This window comes from Tachyglossus aculeatus, chromosome 21 (genome assembly GCF_015852505.1).
Source record: "Tachyglossus aculeatus isolate mTacAcu1 chromosome 21, mTacAcu1.pri, whole genome shotgun sequence".
NCBI lineage: Eukaryota > Metazoa > Chordata > Mammalia > Monotremata > Tachyglossidae > Tachyglossus > Tachyglossus aculeatus.
In genome coordinates, this window is record NC_052086.1 from 45,627,279 (window position 1) to 45,650,628 (window position 23,350).

Consider the following 23,350-nt stretch of genomic DNA (forward strand, 5'->3'; position numbering starts at 1 on the left):
CCATGCTGAGCCCCCTCCGTCTGTCCTCGGCACTGCGCATGCGCCATGCTTTGAACCCCCCCCCCCCGCCCGGTCTGTCCTCGGCACTGCGCATGCGCCATGCTAAGACCCCCCCCCCCCCACCTCCGTCTGTTCTCTGCACTACGCATGCGCAGCCCACACTGCGCCCGTCTCTGGGCGGCCCCCGTTGGCTGACTGCCCCCAGCAGGGGAAATCTGGAATTTCACTCAATCGTCTTTATAATAATAATAATAATGATGGCATTTGTTAAGCGCTTACTATGTGCAAAGCACTGTTCTAAGCGCTGGGGAGGATACAGGGTGATCAGGTTGCCCCATGTGGGGCTCACAGCCTTAATCCCCATTTTACAGATGAGGTAACTGAGGCCCAGAGAAGTTAAGTGACTTGCCCAAGATCACACAGCAGACATGTGGTGGAGTCGGGATTCGAACCCATGACCTCTGACTCCAAAGCCCGGGCTCTTTCCACTGATCCACGCTGCTTCTCATAATAATAATAATAATGGCATTTACTAAGCGCTTACTATGTGCAAAGCACTGTTCTAAGTGCTGGGGAGGTTACAGGGTGATCAGATTGCCCCTACGGGGGGCTCACAATCTGAATCCCCATTTTGCAGATGAGGTAACTGAGGCACAGAGAAGTGAATCAATCAATCGTATTTATTGAGCGCTTACTGTGTGCGGAGCACTGTACTAAGCGCTTGGGAAGTACAAGTTGGCAACATATAGAGACAGTCCCTACCCAACAGTGGGCTCACTTTCCAAAAGGGGGAGACAGAGAACAAAACCAAACATACTAACAAAATAAAATAAATAGAATAGCTATGTACAAGTAAAATAAATAAATAGAGTAATAAATATGCACAAACATGTACATAAATACAGGTGCTGTGGGGAAGGGAAGGAGGTAAGATGGGGGGATGGAGAGGGGGATGAGGGGTAGAGGAAGGAAGGGGCTCAGTCTGGGAAGGCCTCCTGGAGGAGGTGAGCTCTCAGTAGGGCCTTGAAGGGAGGAAGAGAGCGAGCTTGGCGGATGGGCAGAGGGAGGGCATTCCAGGCCCGGGGGATGACGTGGGCCGGGGGTCGATGGCGGAACAGGCGAGAGCGAGGTACGGTGAGGAGATTAGCGGTGGAGGAGCGGAGGTTGCGGGCTGGGCTGGAGAAGGACAGAAGGGAGGTGAGGCAGGAGGGGGCGAGGGGATGGATGGACAGCCTTGAAGCCCAGGGTGAGGAGTTTCTGCCTGATGCGCAGATTGATTGGTAGCCACTGGAGATTTTTGAGGAGGGGAGTAACATGCCCAGAGCGTTTCTGCACAAAGACAATCCTGGCAGCAGCATGAAGTATGGATTGAAGTGGGGAGAGACAGGAGGATGGGAGATCAGAGAGAAGGCTGATGCAGTAATCCAGTCGGGATAGGATGAGAGATGGAACCAGCAAGGTAGCGGTTTGGATGGAGAGGAAAGGGCAGATCTTGGCGATTCTGTGGAGGCGAGACCGGTAGGTTTTGGTGACGGATTGGATGTGTGGGGTGAACGAGAGAGCAGAGTCGAGGATGACACCAAGGTTGCGGGCTGGTGAGACGGGAAGGATGGTAGTGCCGTCAACAGAGATGGGAAAGTCAGGGAGAGGGCAGGGTTTGGGAGGGAAGATAAGGAGTTCAGTCTTGGACATACTGAGTTTTTAGATGGCGGGCAGACATCCAGATGGAGATGGCCCGAAGGCAGGAGGATACGCGAGTCTGGAGGGAGGGAGAGAGAGCAGGGGCAGAGATGTAGATTTGGGTGTCATCAGCGTAGAGGTGATAGCTGAAGCCGTGGGAGCGAATGACTTCACCAAGGGAGTGAGTATAGATGGAGAACAGCGGGGGACCAAGCACTGACCCTTGAGGAACCCCTACAGTAAGGGGCGTGGCTCAGTGGAAAAGAGCCCGGGCTTGGGAGTCACCGGTCGTGGGTTCTAATAATAATGATGTCATTTGTGAAGCGCTTACTATGTGCCAAGCACTGTTCTAAGCACTGGGAGGGAGTACAGGGTGATCAGGTTGTCCCACGTGGGGCTCACAGTCCTAATCCCCATTTGACAGGTGAGGTAACTGAGGCACAGAGAAGTGGAGTGACTTGGCCAAAGTCACGCAGCTGACAAGTGGCGGAGGTGGGATTTGAACCCACGACCTCTGACTCCCAAGCCTGGGTTCTTTCCACTGAGCCGCGCTGCTTCTAATCCCACCTTCACCACTAGTCAGCTGTGTGACTTTGGGCAAGTCACTTCACTTCTCTGGGCTTTAGTGACCTCATCTGTAAAATGGGAATTAAGACTGAGCCCCACGTGGGACAACCTGATGACCTTGTATCCTCCCCAGCGCTTAGAACAGTGCTTGGCACGTAGTAAGTACTTAACAAATACCGTCATTGTAATAATAATAATAATAATGGTATTAAGCGCTTACCATGTGCCAAGCACTGTTAATAATAATAATGATGGTATTTGTTAAGTGTTTACTAAGTGCCAAGCGCTGTTCTAAGCGCTGATTCATTCATTCAGTCGTATTTATTGAATGCTTACTGTGTGCAGAGAACTGTACTAAGTGCTTAAAATGGTGTTTAAGTGCTTACTATGTGCCAAGTACTGTTCTAAGCCCTGGGGTAGAGACAAGATAATCAGGTTGTCCCACATGGGGCTTACAGTCTTCATCCCTATTTTACAGATGAGGCCACTGAGGCCCAGAGTCGCTCAGCTGACAAATGGCGGGGCGGGATTAGAACCCATGACCTCTGACTCCCAAGCTCAGGCTTTTTCCACTCAGCCACGCTGCTTGCTGATCTAAGCCCTGGGATAGTTACCAGGTAATCAGGCTGTCTCACTTGCGGATCACAGTGTTAATCCCCATTTCACAGATGAGGTAACTGAGGCACAGAGAAGTTAAGCGATTTGCCCAAGGTTCCACAGCGGACAAGTGGCAGAGCGGGGATTAGAACCCATCTCTTAGGACTCCCAAGCTCGTGTCATTTCCACTAAGCCATGCTGCTTTTCTAATATGTTATAATAATAATAATAATAATAATAATAAATTGTTAATGATGTGCATTTAGCTTTACTTCTATTTGTTCTGACGACTTTGACACCTGTCTACATGTTTTGTTTTGTTGTCTGTTTCCCCCTTCTAGACTGTGAACCCGTTGATGGGTAGGGACCATCTCTATATGTTGCTAATTTTTACTGCCCAAGCACTTAGTACAGTGCTCTGCACACAGTAAGCACTCAATAAATACGATTGAATGAATGGATGAATAATGATGGTATTATGCACTTACTATGTGCCAAGCACTGTTCTGAACGCTGAAGTAGATACAAGATCCCCTTCTAGACTGTGAGCCTGTTGCTGGGTAGGGACCGTCTCTCTATGTTGCCGACTTGTACTTCCCAAGCGCTTAGCACAGTGCTCTGCACACAGTAAGCGCTCAGTAAATACGATTGAATGAACGAATGAATAATCAGTTGCCCCACTTGGGGCTCACGGTCTTAATCCCCATTTCATAGATGAGGTAACTGAGGCACAGAGAAGTTAAGCGATTTGCCCAAGGTTCCACAGCAGGCAAGTGGCAGAGCAGGGATTAGACCCCATCTCTTATGGCTCCCAATCAATCAATCAATCAGTCGTATTTATTGAGCGCTTACTGTGTGCAGAGCAGGGTACTAAGCGCTTGGGAAGTCCAAGTTGGCAACATATAGAGACAGTCCCTACCCAACAGTGGGCTCACAGTCTAAAAGGGGGAGACAGAGAACAAAACCATACTAACAAAATAAAATAAATAGAATAAATAGATATGTACAAGTAAAATAAATAACTAGAGTAATAAATATGTACAAGCATATATACATATATACAGGTGCTGTGGGGAAGGGAAGGAGGTAAGATGGGGGGGATGGAGAGGGGGACGAGGGGGACAATGAAACTACTCAAGATCTCTGCTGTCCAGGTCTCAGAGCCATGTTTTAGGCTGAACTCCAGATGAGCTTTCTAGTCAGTCAGCTTGGAATGGAAACAATTACTCTGTCCCCCTTCAAATCCATAATAATAATAGTACTAGTGATGGTGTTTGTTCATTCATTCATTCAGTTGTATTTATTGAGCACTTAACTGCATGCAGAGCACTGGACTAAGCGCTTGGGAAGTCCAGGTTGGCAACATATAGAGACGGGTCCCTACCCAACAACGGGCTCACAGTCTAGAAGGGGGAGACAGACAACAACACAGAACAAGTAGACGGGTGTCAATACCATCAGAATAAATAGAATAATAATAATAATGGCATTTGTTAAGCGCTTACTATGTGCAAAGCACTGTTCTAAGCGCTGGGAGGATACAGGGTGATCAGGTTGTCCCACGGGGGGCTCACAGTCCTAATCCCCATTTTACAGTTGAGGGAACTGAGACACAGAGAAATTAAGTGACTTGACAAGGTCACACAGCAGACATGTGGCAGAGCCGGGATTAGAACCCATGACCTCTGACTCCCAAGTCCATACTCTTTCCAGTGAGCCACGCTGCCTCTCTATTGAATACCTACAGAATTATAGCCATATACACATCATTAATAAAATAGAGTAATATGTACAAATATGCACAAGTGCTGTGGGGCCGGGAGGGGAGTAGAGCGTGTGCCAGACACTGTACCAAGCGCTGGGGTGGATACAGGCAGATCGGGTTAGACACAGTCCCTGTCTCCTCAAAGTCTCAATCAGCTGTGTGACTTTGGGCAAGTCACTTCACTTCTCTGGGCCTCAGTTACCTCATCTGTAAAATGGGCCTTAAGATTGTGAGCCCCATGGGGGACAATCATCATCAATCGTATTTATTGAGCGCTTACTGTGTGCAGAGCACTGTACTAAGCGCTTGGGAAGTACAAGTTGGCAACATATAGAGACAGTCCCTACCCAACAGTGGGCTCGCAGTCTATATATGTTTGTACAAATTTATTACTCTATTTATTTATTTATTTTACTTCTACATATCTATTCTATTTATTTTATTTTGTTAGTATGTTTGGTTTTGTTCTCTGTCTCCCCCTTTTAGACTATGAGCCCACTGTTGGGTAGGGACTGTCTCTAGATGTTGCCAATTTGTACTTCCCAAGCGCTTAGTACAGTGCTCTGCACATAGTAAGCGCTCAATAAATACGATTGATGATGATGATGATAAAAGGGGGAGACAGAGAACAAAACCAGACATACTAACAAAATAAAATAAATGGAATAGATAGATGACCTTGTATCTACCCCAGCTCTTAGAGGAGTGCTTGGCACATAGTAAGGGCTTAACAAATGCCGTCATTATTATTATTGGTATTACCAATGATGAGGTAATGGAGGGACAGTGAAGTGAAGTGATTTGCCCAAGGTCACACAGCAGACAAGTGGTGGAGCCGGGATAAGAACCCATGACCTTGTGAAGACGCATTTATTGAAGACGTGCCGTCTCCAAGAGGCCTTCCCTGACTAAGCCCTCCCATCCTCTTCACCCCTTCTACTTCGGCCTGACTTGCCCCCTTCATTCACCCTGCCCCCAGCACTTATGTACATATCTGCCATTTCTTTATTCATCTATAATAATAATAATAATGGCATTTATTAAGCGCTTTCTATGTGCAAAGCACTGTTCTAAGCGCTGGGGGGGTACAAGCTGATCAGGTTGTCCCATGGGGGGCTCACAGGCTTCATCCCCATTTTACAGATGAACTGGGGCCCGGAGAAGTGAAGTGACTTGCCCAAAGTCACACAGCTGACAATTGGCGGAGCCAGGATTTGAACCCGTGACCTCTGACTCCAAAGCCCGGGCTCTTTCCACTGAGCCACGCTGCTTCTCTATTTATGATCAATCGTATTTATTGAGCGCTTACTGTGTGCAGAGCACTGTACTAAGAGTTTGTATTTATGTATCTTAATGTCTATTTATGTATGTATATATGTATATATTATGTATACATAAATAGCTATTTATTTAGCTATTTATGTATCTTAATGTCTGTCTCCCCCTCTAGACTGTGAGCTCGTTGTGGGCAGGGAATGTATCTGCCTATTATTACAGTGTACTCTCCAAAGCGCGTAGAATAGTGCGTTACACACAGTAAGCTCTCAATAAATATGATTGAATGAATGAATATCTGTAATTCATTTATTTATATTCACGTGAGCCCCCGGTGGGACAACCTGATCTCCTTGCAACCTCCCCAGCGCTTAGAACAGTGCTTTGCACATAGTAAGCGCTTAATAAATGCTATTATTATTATTATTATTATTATTATTAATATTATTATTATTATTATGCCTGTCTCCCTCTCTAGACTATGAGCTCAATGTGAGCAGGGCAGTGGGTCTGTTTATTGTTGTATTGTACTCTCCCAAGTGCTTAGTACACTGCCTTGCACATAGTAAGCACTCAATAAATGTGAATGGATGAATGAAGTTACTTCTTCGTGCCTCAGTTCTCTCATCCCCAGCGCTTAGAACAGTGCTTTGCACATAGTAAGCACTTAATAAATGCCATTATTATTATTATTATCTGCAAACTGGGGATTCAGTTCCTTTTCTCCCTCCTTAGACTGTGGGCCCCATGAAGAACCTAGGATCTATCCCAGCGCTTAACAAATACCACAATTATTGTTATCATTACCGTATGCACAGCACTGTACTAAGCACTCGGGAGAGTCCAATAAAATAATTTAACAGACACATTCCCTGTCCACCACGAGCTTACTGTCTAGAGGGGGAGGCAGACATTAATATAAATAAAATACGGGTACGTACATAAGCGCTGTGGGGCTGCGGGGGAAGTGAATGAAGGGAGCGAATCAGGGAGACACAGTTCGTTGCTCACAAGGTGCTTACAGTCTAGAGGGGGAGACAAAATAAATTACAAATATGTACATAATTGCTGTGGGGCTGAGAGGAGGGCAAATTAAGGGTACAAATCCAAGCGCAAGGGAGAGCGAATAGGGGAAATGAGGATATAGCTGAGGAAAGCCTCTTGGAGAAGTGATGTTAATAAGGCTTTTTTTTATAGTACTTGATAAGCACTTCCTTTTTGCCAGGAGAGCGAATAGGGGAAATGAGGATATAGTTGAGGAAAGCCTCTTGGAGAAGTGATGTTAATAAGGCTTTTTTATGGTATTTGATAAGCACTTCCTTTTTGCCAGGCACTGTACCAAGCGCTGGGATAGAGGAACAGCGTGGTTCTGCCACACTGAAGTCATTTATTACTAATAAGTAATAAATAATAAATCATTATTATTAGTAATAATAATAGTAGTGATAATGTCATTTATTACTCTATTTTGCTTGTACATATCTATTCTATTTATTTTATTTTGTTAGTATGTTTGGTTTTGTTCTCTGTCTCCCTCTTTTAGACTGTGAGCCCACTGTTGGGTAGGGACTGTCTCTATATGTTGCCAATTTGTACTTCCCAAGCGCTTAGTACAGTGCTCTGCACATAGTAAGCGCTCAATAAATACGATTGATGATGATGATGATGATGCCACTTGTCCGCCGTGAGACCTCAGTTTACCTCATCTCTAAAATGGGGATTACGACTGAGCACTGTGAGGACAGGAACTGTGTCCAACCCGATTAACTTGTATAATAGTAATAATTATGGTGTTTGTTATGCGCTTACTATGCGCCAGGCACTTTACTAAGCGTCGGGGTAGATGCAAGCAAATGGGGTTGGATACAATCCCTGTTCTGCATAGGGCTCAAAGTCTTCATTCCCATTTTACAGATGAGGTAACTGAAGCATAGAGAAGCGAAGTGACTTGCCCCAGGTCAGACAACAGACAAGTAGCAGCGTGGCTCAGTGGAAAGAGCACGGACTTTGGAGTCAGAGGTCATGGGTTCAAATCCCAGCTCCGCCAATTGTCAGCTGTGTGACCTTGGGCAAGTCACTTCACTTCTCTAGGCCTCAGTTCCCTCATCTGTAAAACGGGGATTAAGACTTTGAGCCCCCCGTGGGACAACCTGATCACCTTGTAACCTCCCCAGCGCTTAGAACAGTGCTTTGCAAATAGTAAGCGCTTAATAAATGCCACCATTAGTATTATTATTAAGTGCCGGAGCCGGGATTAGAACCCACGGCCTCCTGACTCCCAAGCTCCTGATCTAACCACTAAGCCAAGCTGCTTCTCCTGCCTTCAGGACGTCTCTACTTGGATGTCCCACTGACAACTCAAACGTAACTTGTCCGAAACAAAGCTCATCTTCTCACCCAAACGGTGTCCCCACCTTGACTTTCCCGTCACTGTAGACAGCACCACTATCCTCACTGTCTCAGAAAGCCCATTACCTTGGCATTATCCTGGACCCATCTCTCAATCAGTCAATTCACTCAATCATTCAACCCACATATTCAGTCTGTCACCAAATCCTGTCAGTTGTATCCTTACAACATCACTAAAATCTGTGATGTGGGTGTGTGTTCTTTCTCCCTCTTCCTCCTCCCTTCTGTGTTGCTTTTGCTCTTAGGTCTATACTCTGGAAGTACTTTGATGCTTACCTCCACCCTCCGCCCCAGAGCATTTATGTATGTTTATGTACATCTCAAGCCACGTTCTCAAGAATAGGCTTTTTTATCATTTATCTGGTTCATGGGGCTGTTGCCGACTTGTACTTCCCAAGCGCTTAGTACAGTGCTCTGCACACAGTAAGCTCTCAACAAATATGATTGAATGAATACATCTCTTTTAGACTGTGAGCCCACTGTTGGGTAGGGACTGTCTCTATATGTTGCCAATTTGTACTTCCCAAGTGCTTAGTACAGTGCTCTGCACATAGCGCTCAATAAATACGATTGATGATCTCTTTACACCCAGACGCTTCCCCAATTTGTAATTAATTTTAACGTCTGTCCCCCGCAGTAGTTTGTAAAATCCTCGAAGGGAGGGATCATGTCTATTAACCCTATTGTATTATATTCTCCAAGCGCGTCGTACAGAGTTCTGCACAAAGTAAGCGCTCAGTAAATACCGCTGATGGATTGATCCATCTTGTGGCTAGAGGGGCCAATACAGGACCCTCCATCCCGGCCTCATCGTGCAAACATCATCATCATCATCAGTCGTATTTATTGAGCGCTTACTGTGTGCAGAGCACTGTACTAAGCACTTGGGAAGTACAAGTTGGCAACATATAGAGACAGTCCCTACCCAGCAGTGGGCTCACAGTCTAAAAGGGGACACCACTGTCCCTTGAATGTCGTTATAAGCATTTGCAACGCCTGGCACTGTCTCCCGTTTTGCTTTTTACCTCACGGAATTTTGAAGCTCCTTTTTGCATGGCAGGGCACTATGCGGATAATAATAATAATAATAATGGCATTTAGTAAGTGCTTACTATGTGCAAAACACTGTTCTAAGCGCTGGATCTGGGTCCCAGCCTTGGCTGAGGCTTGGATGATGATGATGATTGTGGTGTTCAATAATAATTGTGGTATTTGTTAAGCACTTATTGTGTGCCAAGCACTGTACTAAGCTCTGGGGCAGATACAAGCTAATCAGGTTGGACACAGTCCATGTCCCACATGGGGCTCATGGTCTTAATCCCCGTTATACAGATGAGGTTACTGAGGCGCAGAGAAGTGAAGTGACTTGCCCAAGGTCACCCAGTAGACAAGTGGCAGAGTCAGGATTAGAACCCAGGTTCTTGTGGCTCCCAAGCCCATGCTGTATCCAGTAGGTCATACTGATTTATTAAGCACTTACTGTGTACCAGCCACTGAGGTAGATACTGGAAAGAGCCCAGGCTTGGGAATCAGAAGTCATGGGTTCTAATCCCGGCTCTGCCACTTATCAGCTGCGTGACTTTGGGCAAGTGACTTAACTTCTCTGCGCCTCAGTAACCTCATATGTAAAATGGGGATTAAGACTGTGAGCCCCACATGGGACAACCTGATTACCCTGTATCTATCTACCCGAGCGCTTAGAACAGTGCTTGGCACGTAGTGAGCGCTGAACAAATACCATCATTATCATTATAAAGACAAATCAGGTTGGACACAGTTCGTGGGGCTCACGGTCTTAATTCCCATTTTACAGATGAGATAACTGAGGCCCAGAGAAGTGAAGTGAAGTGAAATGGGGCCCATGGTCACAGAGCAGGTAAGTGGTGGGATTAGAACCCAGGTCCTGTGAATCCCAGGCCCGGGCTCTTTCCACTAGGCCATGCTGCTTTGTTTTCTGTGTCCTTAAAACAGTCCCTCTACCCTCCCAGCTTTGGGTTTTCCATTGTCGGCTCTCCTCCCAGCAGCTGTCTGGGATTCCTGCTGTCATCCATTCTCCTCCCAGGTGCCCCCACCCAGCGCTCCAGAGCTTCCATCTGGGAATGCCCGGGATTTCATTGTTTGTGAGCCTGCCCTGTGGTCCCCAACTCACCTTCTGATACCCACCCCCAGTCTGTCACTCATTCAATCAGTCTGTGGTATTTACTGAACACTGCGAAGCAGCGTGGCTTAGTGAGAAGCACCCAGGACCTGGGTTCTAATCCCCCAGCTCTGCCACTTACCCGCTGCGTGGCTTTGGACAAGTCACTTCACTTTTCTGTGCCTCAGTGGCTTCATCTGCCAAATGGGAATTCAATACCTGGTCTCCCTTGTACTTAGACTGTGAACCCCATATGGGACCTGATTATTTTATATCTACGCCAGCGCTTCGTTCAGCGCTTGGCACATAGAAAGCTTCTAGACTGCGAGCCCGCTGTTGGGTAGGGACCGTCTCTATACGTTGCCAACTTGTACTTCCCAAGCGCTTAGCACAGTGCTCTGCACACAGCGCTCAATAAATACGATTGAGTGAATGAATGAATGAAAGCACTGAACAAATTATATTACCAAGTGTCATTGAGTTGTGTCCGAGTCACAGCGACTCTGTGGATGTACTTTTTCTCCAGAACGTCCAGTCTTCGGTCATAATCCGTGTATCACAATTTATTCATCATCATCATCATCAGTCGTATTTATTGAGCGCTTACTATGTGCAGAGCACTGTAGTAAGCGCTTGGGAAGTACAAATTGGCAACAGATAGAGACAGTCCCTACCCAACAGTGGGCTCACAGTCTAAAAGAGTGCTGTACCTAGGGGCTGGGAGAGTAAAATAGAGTACATAGAAACGATCCCTGCCATCAAGAACCTTACAGTCTACTGGGAGAGACAGACACGAAAATAAATTATAGGGAGGGGAAGCAGCAGAGTGAAAGGCTGTGGACAGATAGGATGGAGAGACGAGAGGTTGGTCAGAGAGGAGATCTGATTTTAGCAGGGCTTTGAAGATGGGGAGAGGGTGCCAGGCCGGAGGCGGGACGTGAGCGAGGAACCGACTGCGGGTGAGACGAGATCGGGATACAGTGAGGAGGTTGGTGATAGAGGAGCAAAGTGTTGCGGCTGGATTGTGGTAGGAAACCGGTGAGGTAAGATAGGAGGAAGAGGGCTGATTAAGTTCCTTAAAGGCAGTGATAAGGAGTTTCGATTTGATGCAACCACTGGAGGTTCTTGAGAAGTGGGGAGGTGTGCGTGCAACAATTTTTTAGAAAATTTTGTAGGGAAGGAGCGTGGCCTAGTGGAAAGAGCCCGGGCTTAGGAGCGGAGGATCCGGGTTCTAATCCTGGCTCTGCCACTAGCCTGTTGTTTGACCTGGGGCAGGCCACTTCACTTCTCTATGCCTCAGTTTCCTCTTCTGTAAAATGGGGGTTCCGATTGTGAGCCCGCGTGGGACAAGGACAGCGTCCCAACTTGATCACCTCGTATCTACCTCAGCACCTAGAAAAGGGCCTGACACATAGCGGGTGCTTAACAAATGCCGTTAAAAAAAAAAGTGATGGGGCAGCAGAGTGAAGTAGAGAAGCGGCGTGGCTCAGTGGGAAGAGCCCGGGCTTTGGAGTCAGAGGTCATGGGTTCGAATCCCGGCTCTGCCAATTGTCAGCCGTGTGACTTTGGGCAAGTCACTTCACTTCTCTGGGCCTCAGTTACCTCATCTGTAAAATGGGGGTTAAGACTGTGAGCCCCACGTGGGACAACCTGATCCCCTTGTATCCCCCCCAGCGCTTAGAACAGTGCTTTGCACATAGTAAGCACTCAATAAATACGAATGACTGACTGAATGAATGAAAGTATGGAGCTGGAGGTAGGGAGGTCAGCGAGAAGACCGACCTAGAGCCCTTGTGCCCCTGGAGGGTCAGCCCAAGGATGGTTTGGGGGACGTCACGGCCGTGAGTAAGATGGCCTCAGACAGCCCTCCCCGTTGCCGGACGCGTGTCAACGCATGTGTTCTGTCAGATTTGTGGTGCATTGTGATGATGTCAAGACTGCCATTTTGCCAAAGTCCGTCACAACCTAGAGGGGTCCCCGGGGGGGTCCCCGAGCCCCTGCATCCCCCTCCCTGGCGGTCCCATACACTAAAGCGTAGCGCCGGACAGCCGGTCACCTAGCACAAAGGCAGGGCCTCGAGCCACTCTGCGGGTTTCGGGGACCTTGGCCCGGGGCGTTCCCGGTACCGTGTGTCCCCACGCCAGGCTGTCGTCCCTCTCACCTGTAGGTCATGAATGCCTCTCAGGGCACGGTGGGCAGCGACCCGGTCATCCTGGCCACAGCTGGCTACGACCACACCGTCCGGTTCTGGCAGGCCCACAGCGGCATCTGCACGCGGACCGTGCAGCACCAAGACTCCGTATCCTTCCGATGGGACCCTCCCCAACGGGGGCCTGGCCCCGATCCGTCCTTCAGTCAGCCACTCGATACAATTGATCGAGCCCCTACTGCGTGCAGAGCTCTGTGCCGAGCGCTTGGGAGAGCGTGACACAATCCAGCTGATGGCCAAAGTCCTTGCCTTCAAGAAGCTTAGAGCGGGGAGACAGATATTGAAATAAATTACAGATCAGAGTCTAGCGATCTGTTCGTAAGTTCTTGGGTGGGGGGTCTGGAACTATCAAAGCATTTATGAGGTACAGACCCAACGGCGAAGACGATGCAGAAGGGAGGGCGAATAGGTGGGGAGAGGAGAGATTAGTCTGGGAAGGCTTCCTGGAGGAGATGGGTTGTGTTTTTTTAGGAGGATTTGGAAGAAAGGGAGCTTACTGGCCTGTCAGACGTGGAGTTGAGAGCCTTGGCAACAACGAACAAGTCTACCCTTAGCCTTCCGGGAGCTGACTCGACCTCCCCCGGTTGGACTGACCAGTCCCCGGCTTGAGGGACCGTCCTCGGTCCTCCAGGGGATCCCTGCAGATTTCCGTGGTCTCCACTACAGAAGCGCTCAGGACGGCAGAGGAGATATAGCAGGCTGTCTGTCTCATGGGGATCAGGGGGCGGCCCCCTGAAGAATCACCCGCTGGTCTCTCCAGGGGGCCGGTGAGGCCCCTGACCCCAGCCCCCCATGATTCTGAGTGCTGAGCTCCTCTGAGGCTGCCCCACCCTCCCCGCCCCTCCCTGAAAAGCCTGCCAGCTTTCAGGCCCTGGTGAGCCTTAGGTTAGTCCGGAGAGGTCCAGGACGTTCTGAATTGTTCCAAAGACCTCTGAAGAGCCCCAAATTGTTCCAGAGAACTCCCAAGACACCCCCCCACCACCCCCCACCAGAGAGTTCACAAGAACCTCGGATTGTTCCAGAGAGCCCCGGAGAGTTCCAGTTAGTTTCAGAGAGGCCGGACAGCTTCTGCCTTGGCGCCACTGGACTCGTTGCCAGGCCCCCAGAAAACTGCTGCTGCCACTGCCAACAACCCCATGACCCTGGCAACCCTATGCTCGCCAACCTTAACCCACTGTTCAGCAAGTCAACGCCCTGGAAATCACTCCAGATCGCAGCATGGTCGCCGCCGCAGGTACCCACACCATCTCCACGATCGTCTCCCCGTTCCCCTCCCCTAGACCCTCCCTGCTGCGCCCTCCCACAGACCGTCTCCTCATTTGCCCTCCCACGGACCACCTCCTCAGTCCCCTCCCCTTCACCTGGATGCCCTCTCGGACCATCTGCCTAAACCCCTTCGCCCCACTGGGCCCCCCACGGACCATCCCTGAATTATTGTCAAATCAAGCGGTGGGGCTGTGGCCAGCCCGGCTTCGTGCCGGCGTTGCTGAGCCCGGGACCTTCCAAGCCCCAGCCTCCAGCTCCTCCCACCCGACAGCCCTTGGGGGGAAGAGGACAAGGGTGGCATCCATACCAGCTCCATAGTGTCGGGCAGCTTGGGTGGAGCAGGGCGAGTGTATTTTTGGGCCACTCCCCTGCCTCTTCCGCTCCCCACCCATCCCCACCCGTCCGTCCCCTGCCTCTCCGTGACCCCCTTCATCAGTGTCATGGTGGCAGTGGGCATCACGGCTCTCCCGGCATTCTCCCGGTTGGGGAGTCCCCCCGCCCACTGCCGCCGGATTCTCCCCTTGCCCGGGTTGGGGAGGAGGCTGAGGCAGGGGCTGGGGTGGGGTCCAGATGTCCTGTGTCCCTCCCGGCCTCCCCCAGGCTACCAGCACATCCGCATGTACGACCTGAACTCCAACAACCCCAACCCCGTCATCAACTACGACGGCGTCAGCAAGAACGTGTCGTCGGTGGGCTTCCACGAGGACGGCCGCTGGATGTACACCGGCGGGGAGGACTGCATGGCCAGGATCTGGGACCTCAGGTAGCCCCCGCCCCCAGCTGCTGCCGATGGCCTCCCTGGGTGCTGCCCACGCTCTCTCCGGCCGCCGGCATTCATTCAGTCAAATCTTTTGAGCGCTTCCTGTGTGCAGAGCACTGTACTAAGTGCTTGGGAAGTACAATTCAGCAACGAATAGAGACTGTCCCTGCCCACAACGGGTTCACAGTCCAGAAAGGGGAAGACAGACATCGAAACAAATAAACAGACATCAGTAGCATCAGGGAGAAGAGGGGACACTGTGCCGAACACTGGGCCTATCCCAGCATAAGCCCATTGGATGTGGCCCCTTCCTCTCTCAGGACTCCCAGTTTGTGAGAGAGAGAGAGAGAGAGAGCAGGGATCTGACCCTCCATCTTACAGAGGGGGAGACTGAGCCTAGAAGCAGCATGGCTCAGTGGGAAGAGCACGGGCTTTGGAGTCAGAGGTCATGGGTTCTAATTCCGGCTCTGCCACCTGTCTGCTGTGTGACCTTGGGCAAGTCACTTAACTTCTCTGAGCCTCAGTTATCTCATCGGTAAAATGGGGGTTATGACTGTGAGCCCCACGTGGGACAACCTGATCCCCTTGTATCCCCCCAGCGCTTAGAACAGTGCTTTGCCCATAGTAAGCGCTTAACAAGTGCCATTATTATTATAGAGAGGTTCAGGGATTTGCCCCATGTCACAGGCTTCCTGGAGGTGGTGGGATTTCAGACTTTGAACGTGGAGAGGGCTGTGGGTTGGGGAGGGTTTGGCAGGGGGTTTGGAGACCCTCTAAGCCAGACCCGCCCCACCCATCCATTTCCTTGGGCTTCTTAGCCCTGGGCCTTCTGTCTCTGGGTCTCCGCACCCTGAGTTCTGGGTCTTTGGGCTCGGCGCCTCAGAGATCCCCACACTCCTCTCTGTTGGGGGAGAAACAAGCCTCATGAGGCCACCGGGTCCTGAACTCAGGGCGCACCGGCCAGCAAGGCCTCCCTCTGGGCTCCCCCAGGGTCCAGCACCAACCTCAGTTTCCTTGCAGATCTCGCAACCTCCAGTGTCAGCGGATCTTCCAGGTGAATGCCCCCATCAACTGTGTCTGCCTGCACCCCAACCAGGTACGCACCCAATCAGTCAATCAATCGTATTTATTGAGCGCTTTTTGGGTGCAGGGTACTGTACTAAGCACTTGGGAGAATATAATACAACCGAGACGGTAGACACATTCCCTGCCCACGAGGAGCTTACAGTCTGGAAGGGGAGAGTGATATTAAAATAAGTTACAGGTAGGAATGTAAGTGCTTTGGGGCTAAAGGTGGGGTAAATAAAGGGGACAAATCCAAGTGTGAGGGGGATGCAGAAGGGAATGGGAGAAGGGGAAATGAGGGCTGAGTCGGGGAAGGCCTCTTGGAGGAGTTATGATTTTAATAAGGCCTTGGAGGTGGGCAGAGTGATCATCTGTTGGATATGAAGAGGGAGGGAGTGCCGGGCCAGAGGCAGGACCTGGCCAAGGGATAGGCAGCAAGATAGACAAGATCGAGATACAGCGAATGATTAGAGTTAGAGGAGCCAAGTGAAACTGCTGGGTTTTAGTAGGATATCACTATTTTGATAGGAGAGGGCGCAGTGATTGAGTGCTTTAAAACCCACAGTGAGAAGTTTGATGCAGAGATGGATGGGCAACCACTGGAGGTTCTTGAGAGGGGAAACATGAACTGAACTTTTCTGTAGAGAAATGAACAGGCAGCGGAGTGAAGTTTGGACTGAAGTGGGAAGAGGCAGGAGGCAGGGAGGTCAGCAAGGAAACTGATGCAGTTGTCCAAGTTGGGATGGGATAATTGCTTGGATCAACATGGCAGCAGTTTCATTGGAGAGGAAAGGGAAGATTTTAGCGATGTCGGGAAGGCTGAAACAACAAGATTTAGTGGCATTGAATATGTGGGTTGAATGAGAGAGAGGAGTCGAGGATAATGCCAAGGTTATGTGCTTGTGAGACGGAGGATGGTGGTGCCGTCTACAGTGATGGGAAAGTCTGGAGGAGGATAGGGTTTGAGGTGTCAGTGGGACATCCATTCATTCATTCATTCAATCGTATTGAGCGCTTACTGTGTGCAGAGCACTGTATTAAGCCCTTGGAAAGTACAATTTGGCAACAATTAGAGACAATCCCTACCCAACAATGGGCTAGGTAGCAGTGGTGTCAGTGGGACATGTCAGAGAAGCAGCCTGGCTCAGTGGAAAGAGCACAGGCTTTAGAGTCAGAGGTCATGGGCTCAAATCCCGGCTCTCCCAATTGTCAGCTGTGTGACTTTGGGCAAGTCACTTAACTTCCCTGGGCCTCAGTTCCTTCATCTGTAAAATGGGGATTAATGTGAGCCCCCTGTGGGACAACCTGATCACCTTGTAACCTCCCTAGTGCTTAGAACAGTGCTTGGCACATAGTAAGTGCTTAATAAATGCCATCACCATCATTATTATTATGCAGGTAGCAATGTCCTGAAGTCAGGAGGAAATTCGAGACTGCAGAGGAAAGAGGTTGGGGCTGGGGATGTAGACTGTGAGCCGTTGTTAGGTAGGGACCGTCTCTATATGTTGCCAACTTGGACTTCCCAAGCGCTTAGTACAGCGCTCTGCACACAGTAAGCGCTCAATAAATACGATTGAATGAATTTGGGAATCATCCTACAAGGGAGCGGGTGTAGATAGAGAATAGACGGAGACCCAGAACTGAACCTTGGGGGTCTCTCCCTCCCTGGAGAGCTGGCTCTCAGCCGGCGAGGGGCACGGGGGAACTTGCGGCCTTCGGGGATTGAGTGACCGCAACTGCCGTGGACAGCTGGCTCTGAGCAACGGTGTCCAGCTCCAAACTGGACAGCAGTAGTGAGGTTCGTTCATTCATTCATTCAATCATGTTTATTGAGTGCTTACTGTGTGCAGAGCACTGTACTAAGCGCTTGGGAAGTACAAGTCGGCAACATATAGAGATGGTCCCTACCCAACAGCGGGCTCACAGTCTAGAAGGGGGAGACGGGCAACAAAACAAAACGTATTAACAAAATAAAATAAATAGAATAAATATGTACAAGTAAAATAAAGTAATAAATATGTACAAACATATACAGGATATATACATATATAAATCACTTCATTTCCTCCATCTCCTCACTTTAACCACATTTGGATACATGAAAGAGTGCCTTTAACCTTACAATACAACTGCACTGGCCTCACGCTTCCCTCTATAAATGACTACTCTTCCAACGGTTGTGTCACTGCACAGAGGGAGCTTTAGAAACTCAACATAGTGTTTACCAAAGCATCTAACAATTTATTTTTTCTTCAGGATTTTGTGATCTTGGGTGAGTTGCCTCTGGACCCATCTTTCCACAACTTGAAGAAACCTGTGTAGTCTTAAATCAAAACAGAACAATCCTCCCTTTGGTTCTAAGGCAGAGAAGCAGCGTGGCTCAGTGGAAAAGAGCCTGGGCTTTGGAGTCAGAGGTCATGAGTTCAAATCCGGCACCGCCAATGGTCGGCTGTGTGACTTTGGGCAAGTCACTTCACTTCTCTGTGCCTCAGTTCCCTCATCTGTAAAATGGGGATTAAGATTGTGAGCCCCCAGTGGGACAACCTGATCACCTTGTAACCTCCCCCGTGCTTAAAACAGTGCTTTGCACATAGTAAGCGCTTAATAAATGCCATTATTAAGAGAGCATTCATTCATTCATTCAGTCGTATTTATTGAGCACTTACTGTATGCAGAGCACTGTACTAAGCGCTGGGGAAGTACAAGTTGGCAACATCTAGAGACGGTCCCTACCCAACAGTGGGCTCACAGTCTAGAAGGGGGAGACAGAGAACAAAACAAGGGGGAGACAGAGAACAAAACCAAATATACTAACAAAATAAAATAAATAGAATAAATATGTATTGCGTGGAAGGCGGCCTGAGAAAAACAAGTCAAACTTTCAGCTTGGGATGTCCACATGTTTTGTTTTGTTGTCTGTCTCCCCCTTCTAGACTGTGAGCCCGTTGTTGGGTAGGGACCATCTCTACATGTTGCCGACTTGTGCTTTCCAAGCGCTTAGTACAGTGCTCTGCACACAGTAAGCGCTCAATAAATACGATTGAATGAGTGAATGAAGGAATGAGAGGCGAGGGTATAAGGTGGCATCGGGAGGCACTTTCGGGAGTGGGCACTAGGTGGCGCCGTAGGGTCCTCTCCGGAGTGGGCACTAGGTGGCGCCGTAGGGTCCTCTCCGGAGTGGGCACTAGGTGGCGCCGTAGGGTCCTCTCCGGAGTGGGCACTAGGTGGCGCCGTAGGGTCCTCTCCGGAGTGGGCACTAGGTGGCGCCGTAGGGTCCTCTCCGGAGTGGGCACTAGGTGGCGCCGTTGGGTCCTTTCCGGAGTGGGCACTAGGTGGCGCCGTAGGGTCCTCTCCGGAGTGGGCACTAGGTGGCGCCGTAGGGTCCTCTCCGGAGTGGGCACTAGGTGGCGCCGTAGGGTCCTTTCCGGAGTGGGCACTAGGTGGCGCCGTAGGCTCCTCTCCGGAGTGGGCACTAGGTGGCGCTGTGGCGCACGGCCGCGAGGCCCCCTAGAAGTCAGTCCTCACCTCTGGACTCAGCCCAGCCCCAGGCCCACGTTCATTCATTCATTCATTCATTCGTATTTATTGAGCGCTTACTGTGTGCAGAGCACCGTACTAAGCGCTTGGGAAGGACAACTTGGCAACATATAGAGACGGTCCCTACCCAACAACGGGCTCACAGTCTAGAAGGGGGAGACAGACAACAACACAAAATAAGTAGACAGGCATCAAAAATCTCCAGTGGCTATCAATCAACCTACGCATCAGGCAGAAACTCCTCACCTTCGGCTTCAAGGCTGTCCATCCCCTCGCCCCCTCCTCCCTCACCTCCCTTCTCTCCTTCTCCAGCCCAGCCCGCACCCTCCGCTCCTCTGCCGCTTATCTCCTCACCGTGCCTCGTTCTTACCTGTCCCACCGTCGACCCCCAGCCCACGTCCTCCCCCTGGCCTGGAATGCCCTCCCTCTGCCCACCCGCCAAGCTAGCTCTCTTCCTCCCTTCAAGGCCCTACTGAGAGCTCACCTCCTCCAGGAGGCCTTCCCAGACTGAGCCCCCTCCTTCCTCTTTGCCCCCTTCCCCTCCGCCTTACCTCCTTCCCCTCCCCACAGCGCCTATATATATATATATGTATATATGTTTGTACGTATTTATTACTCTATTTTACTTGTATGTATTTATTCTACGTATTTTATTTTGTTAATATGTTTTGTTTTGCTCTCTGTCTCCCCCTTCTAGACTGTGAGCCCGCTGTTGGGTAGAGACCATCTCTATATGTTGCCAACTTGTACTTCCCAAACGCTTAGTACAGTGCTCTGCACACAGTAAGCGCTCAGTAAATACTATTGAATGAATGAATGAATCAATATCATCAAAACAGATAAATAGTTATAGATAGATGCACATAATCATAAAAATGATGATGGCATTTGTATATCATCAAAATAGATAAATAGTTATATAGACGCACATAAAAATAATAATGACGGCATTTGTATATCATCAAAATAGATAAATAGTTAGACACACATAATGATAATGATGATGATGACATTTGTTAAGCACTTACTGTGTGCTAAGAACTGTTCCAAGTGCTGGGGGGATACCTGATCACCTTGTAACCTCCCCAGCGCTTAGAACAGTGCTTTGCACATAGTAAGCGCTTAATAAATGCCATCATTATTATCATTATTATTACAAGGTGATCAGGTTGTCCCACATGGGGCTCACAGTCTTCATCCCCATTTTACAGATGAGGTAACTGAGGCACAGAGAAGTAAAGCGACTTGCCCAAAGTCACCCAGCTGACAAGCGGCGGAGCCGGGATTAGAACCCATGACCTCTGACTCCCAAGCCCGGGCTGTTTCCACTGAGCCACGCTGCTTCTCTAATAAAATAGAATAATAGATATATGCAAGTGCTGTGGGGAGGGGAAGGGGGTAAGGCAGAGAGAGGGAGTGGGGGTGATGGGGAGGAGAGGAGAAGCAGAGGAAAAGGGAGGGCTCAGTCTGGGAAGGCCTGCTGGAGGAGGTGAGCTCTCAGTGGGGCTTTGAAGGGAGGAAGAGAGCTAGCTTGGCGGATGTGTGGAGGGAGGGCATTCCGGGCCAGGGGAAGGACGTGGGCCGGGGGTTGATGGTGGGACGGGCAAGAACGAGGCACAATGAGGAGGTTAGACCCCCTACTTGGTCTCCAACAGCCCACCCCAACCCTGAGCCAGCCTTTGGGCTAGGGGACCAGTGAGGGACTAAGAGAACATTTTTTCTCCTGGGGATCCCAAGCAGTGTTCCAGCTGTCCTCCTCTTCCATTCCCCTGACCCCGGCCTCGAGGCCGATTTCGTTCAGTGGCCAGCACGTGAATCCGCACACAAGCAATTAATCAGTCGAAGGTCGAGAGAGTACAGTACAACAGAGTTGGTAGTCACATTCCCTACTCACAAGGAGCTTCCACTCTCGAGGGTCCCCTTCCCGCCCGTCCGGGTTCAGAGGGTCACTGGAGCTGAGCTCATCATCATCATCATCAATCGTATTTATTGAGCGCTTACTATGTGCAGAGCACTGTACTAAGCACTTGGGAAGTACAAATTGGCAACATATAGAGACAGTCCCTACCCAACAGTGGGCTCACAGTCTAAAAGGGGGAGACAGAGCTGCAGGGGTCCGGGCTGTGGCGATCTGGGTTTGGGGGTCCGGGCTGTGGGGTGGTCCACGGTGGGGGCGGCGGGCCCAGTGGGTGGGGCTGACCCGGCCCCCGCCCCTTCCCGCCGCAGGCCGAGCTGATCGTGGGGGACCAGAGCGGGGCCGTCCACATCTGGGACCTCAAGACCGACCACAACGAGCAGCTGATCCCCGAGCCAGAGGTCTGCATCAACGCCGTCCACATCGACCCCGATGCCAGCTACATGGCGGCCGTCAACAGCTCGGTAGGCGCCGGCGTCGGGGCCGCCGTGGGGAGGGATCGGGCGAGTGAGGGCGGCACCAGGGGCCAGCGGGAGGGAAGGCTGAAGGGCGGGTGGCAGACTGGTTGGCACAAAGGCAGATGGGCACGTGGGTGAGGGACCGGTGGACGGGGTGGTTGTTGTCTCCCCCTTCTAGACTGTGAGCCCACTGTTGGGTAGGGACTGTCTCTATACGCTGCCAATTTGTACTTCCCAAGCGCTTAGTACAGTCCTCTGCACATAGTAAGCGCTCAATAAATACAATTGATGATGATGATGATGGTGGTGGGTGGATGGGAGAACTTGGTCATTCCCTTTTAATGGATTCAGTCGTATTTCTTGAAAGCTTACTGTGTGCAGAGCACCGTACTACTACTACTACTACTACTACTACTACTACTACTACTACTACTAATAATAATAATAATAATAATAATAATAATAACAATAATAATAATAATGATGGCATTTGTTAAGCGCTTACTATGCGCAAAGCACTGTTCTAAGCGCTGGGGAGGATACGAGGTGATCAGGTTGTCCCACTTGGGGTTCACAGTCTTAATCCCCATTTTACAGATGAAGGTAACTGAGGCCCAGAGAAGTGAAGTGACTTGCCCAAAGTCACACAGCCGACAATTGGAGGAGCCGGGATTTGAACCCATAACCTCTGACTCCAAAGCCCGGGCTCTTGTCAGTGAGCCACCAACTGAGACCCAAGTGCTTGGGAGGGTACATTATGACAATAAACAGACACATTCCCTGCCCACCGAGAGCTTACAGTCTCTCCCAACGGAATAAATCTTGACGGTATGGATTTGGTGCCTACTGGGTGCCAGCACGGCGCTGCGGCGATAGAAGTGAATTCAGTTGGACCCAATCCCTGCCCCACATGGGGCTTACAGTCTTAGAGGGAGGGCCAGCAAGATCTGGTCTCCATTGTACAGGGCAGGCAGCTGGGGCCCAGAGAGGTCAAGTGATTTGCCCAAGGTCACACAGAGGGCCAGCTGTGGAGCTGGGCCTGGAACCCCCATCTCATTCACTCATTCATTCATTCAGTCGTATTTATTGGCGCTTACTGTATGCAGAGCACTGTACTAAGCGCTTGGGAAGTACAAGCCGGCAACGTATAGAGACGGTCCCTACCCAACAGCGGGCTCACAGTCTAGAAGGGAGAGACAGACAACAAAACATGTAGACAGATGTCAAAATCGTCAGAACAAATAGACTTAAAGCTATAGGCACATCGTTAACAGAATAAATAGACTAGTAAATATGTACAAGTAAAATAAATAGAGTAATAAATCTGTACAAATATATATACAGGTGCTGTGGGGAGGGAAGGAGGTAGGGCGGGGGAGATGGGGAGGAGGAGAGGAAAAAGGGGGCTCAGTCTGGGAAGGCCTCCTGGAGGAGGTGAGCTCTCAGTAGGGCTTTGAAGGGAAGAAGAGAGCTAGCTTGGTGGATGTGCGGAGGGATTGGGGGCATTCCAGGCCCGGGGAAGGACGTGGGCCAGGGGTCGATGGTGGGACAGGCAAGAATGAGGCCTGTGGAAGAGTGGAAAGAGTGGAAAGAGTACAGGCTTTGGAGTCAGAGGTCATGGGTTCGAATCCCGGCTCCGCCGCATGTCTGCTGTGTAACATTGGGCAAGTCACTTAACTTCTCTGAGCCTCAGTTCCCTCATCTGTAAAG

General features: G+C 50.0%; 1 protein-coding gene across 2 annotated transcripts in view; it reads left to right on the top strand.

Moving 5' to 3' along the window:
• MLST8 (MTOR associated protein, LST8 homolog) overlaps positions 1-23,350 on the top strand; it is a 31,141-nt gene that overhangs the window by 323 nt on the left and 7,468 nt on the right. Inside the window, exons 1-6 of one of the 2 annotated variants that reach the window (XM_038762981.1) lie at positions 10,130-10,169; positions 12,598-12,729; positions 13,822-13,873; positions 14,506-14,668; positions 15,686-15,761; positions 21,494-21,646. In XM_038762981.1, coding sequence (XP_038618909.1) covers positions 10,146-10,169; positions 12,598-12,729; positions 13,822-13,873; positions 14,506-14,668; positions 15,686-15,761; positions 21,494-21,646 — 600 coding nt within the window. In that variant the 5' untranslated portion in view covers positions 10,130-10,145. Of the gene's footprint in view, positions 1-10,129; positions 10,170-12,597; positions 12,730-13,821; positions 13,874-14,505; positions 14,669-15,685; positions 15,762-21,493; positions 21,647-23,350 lie in introns of those variants that run through there. The other variant, XM_038762982.1, reaches the window with a different exon arrangement.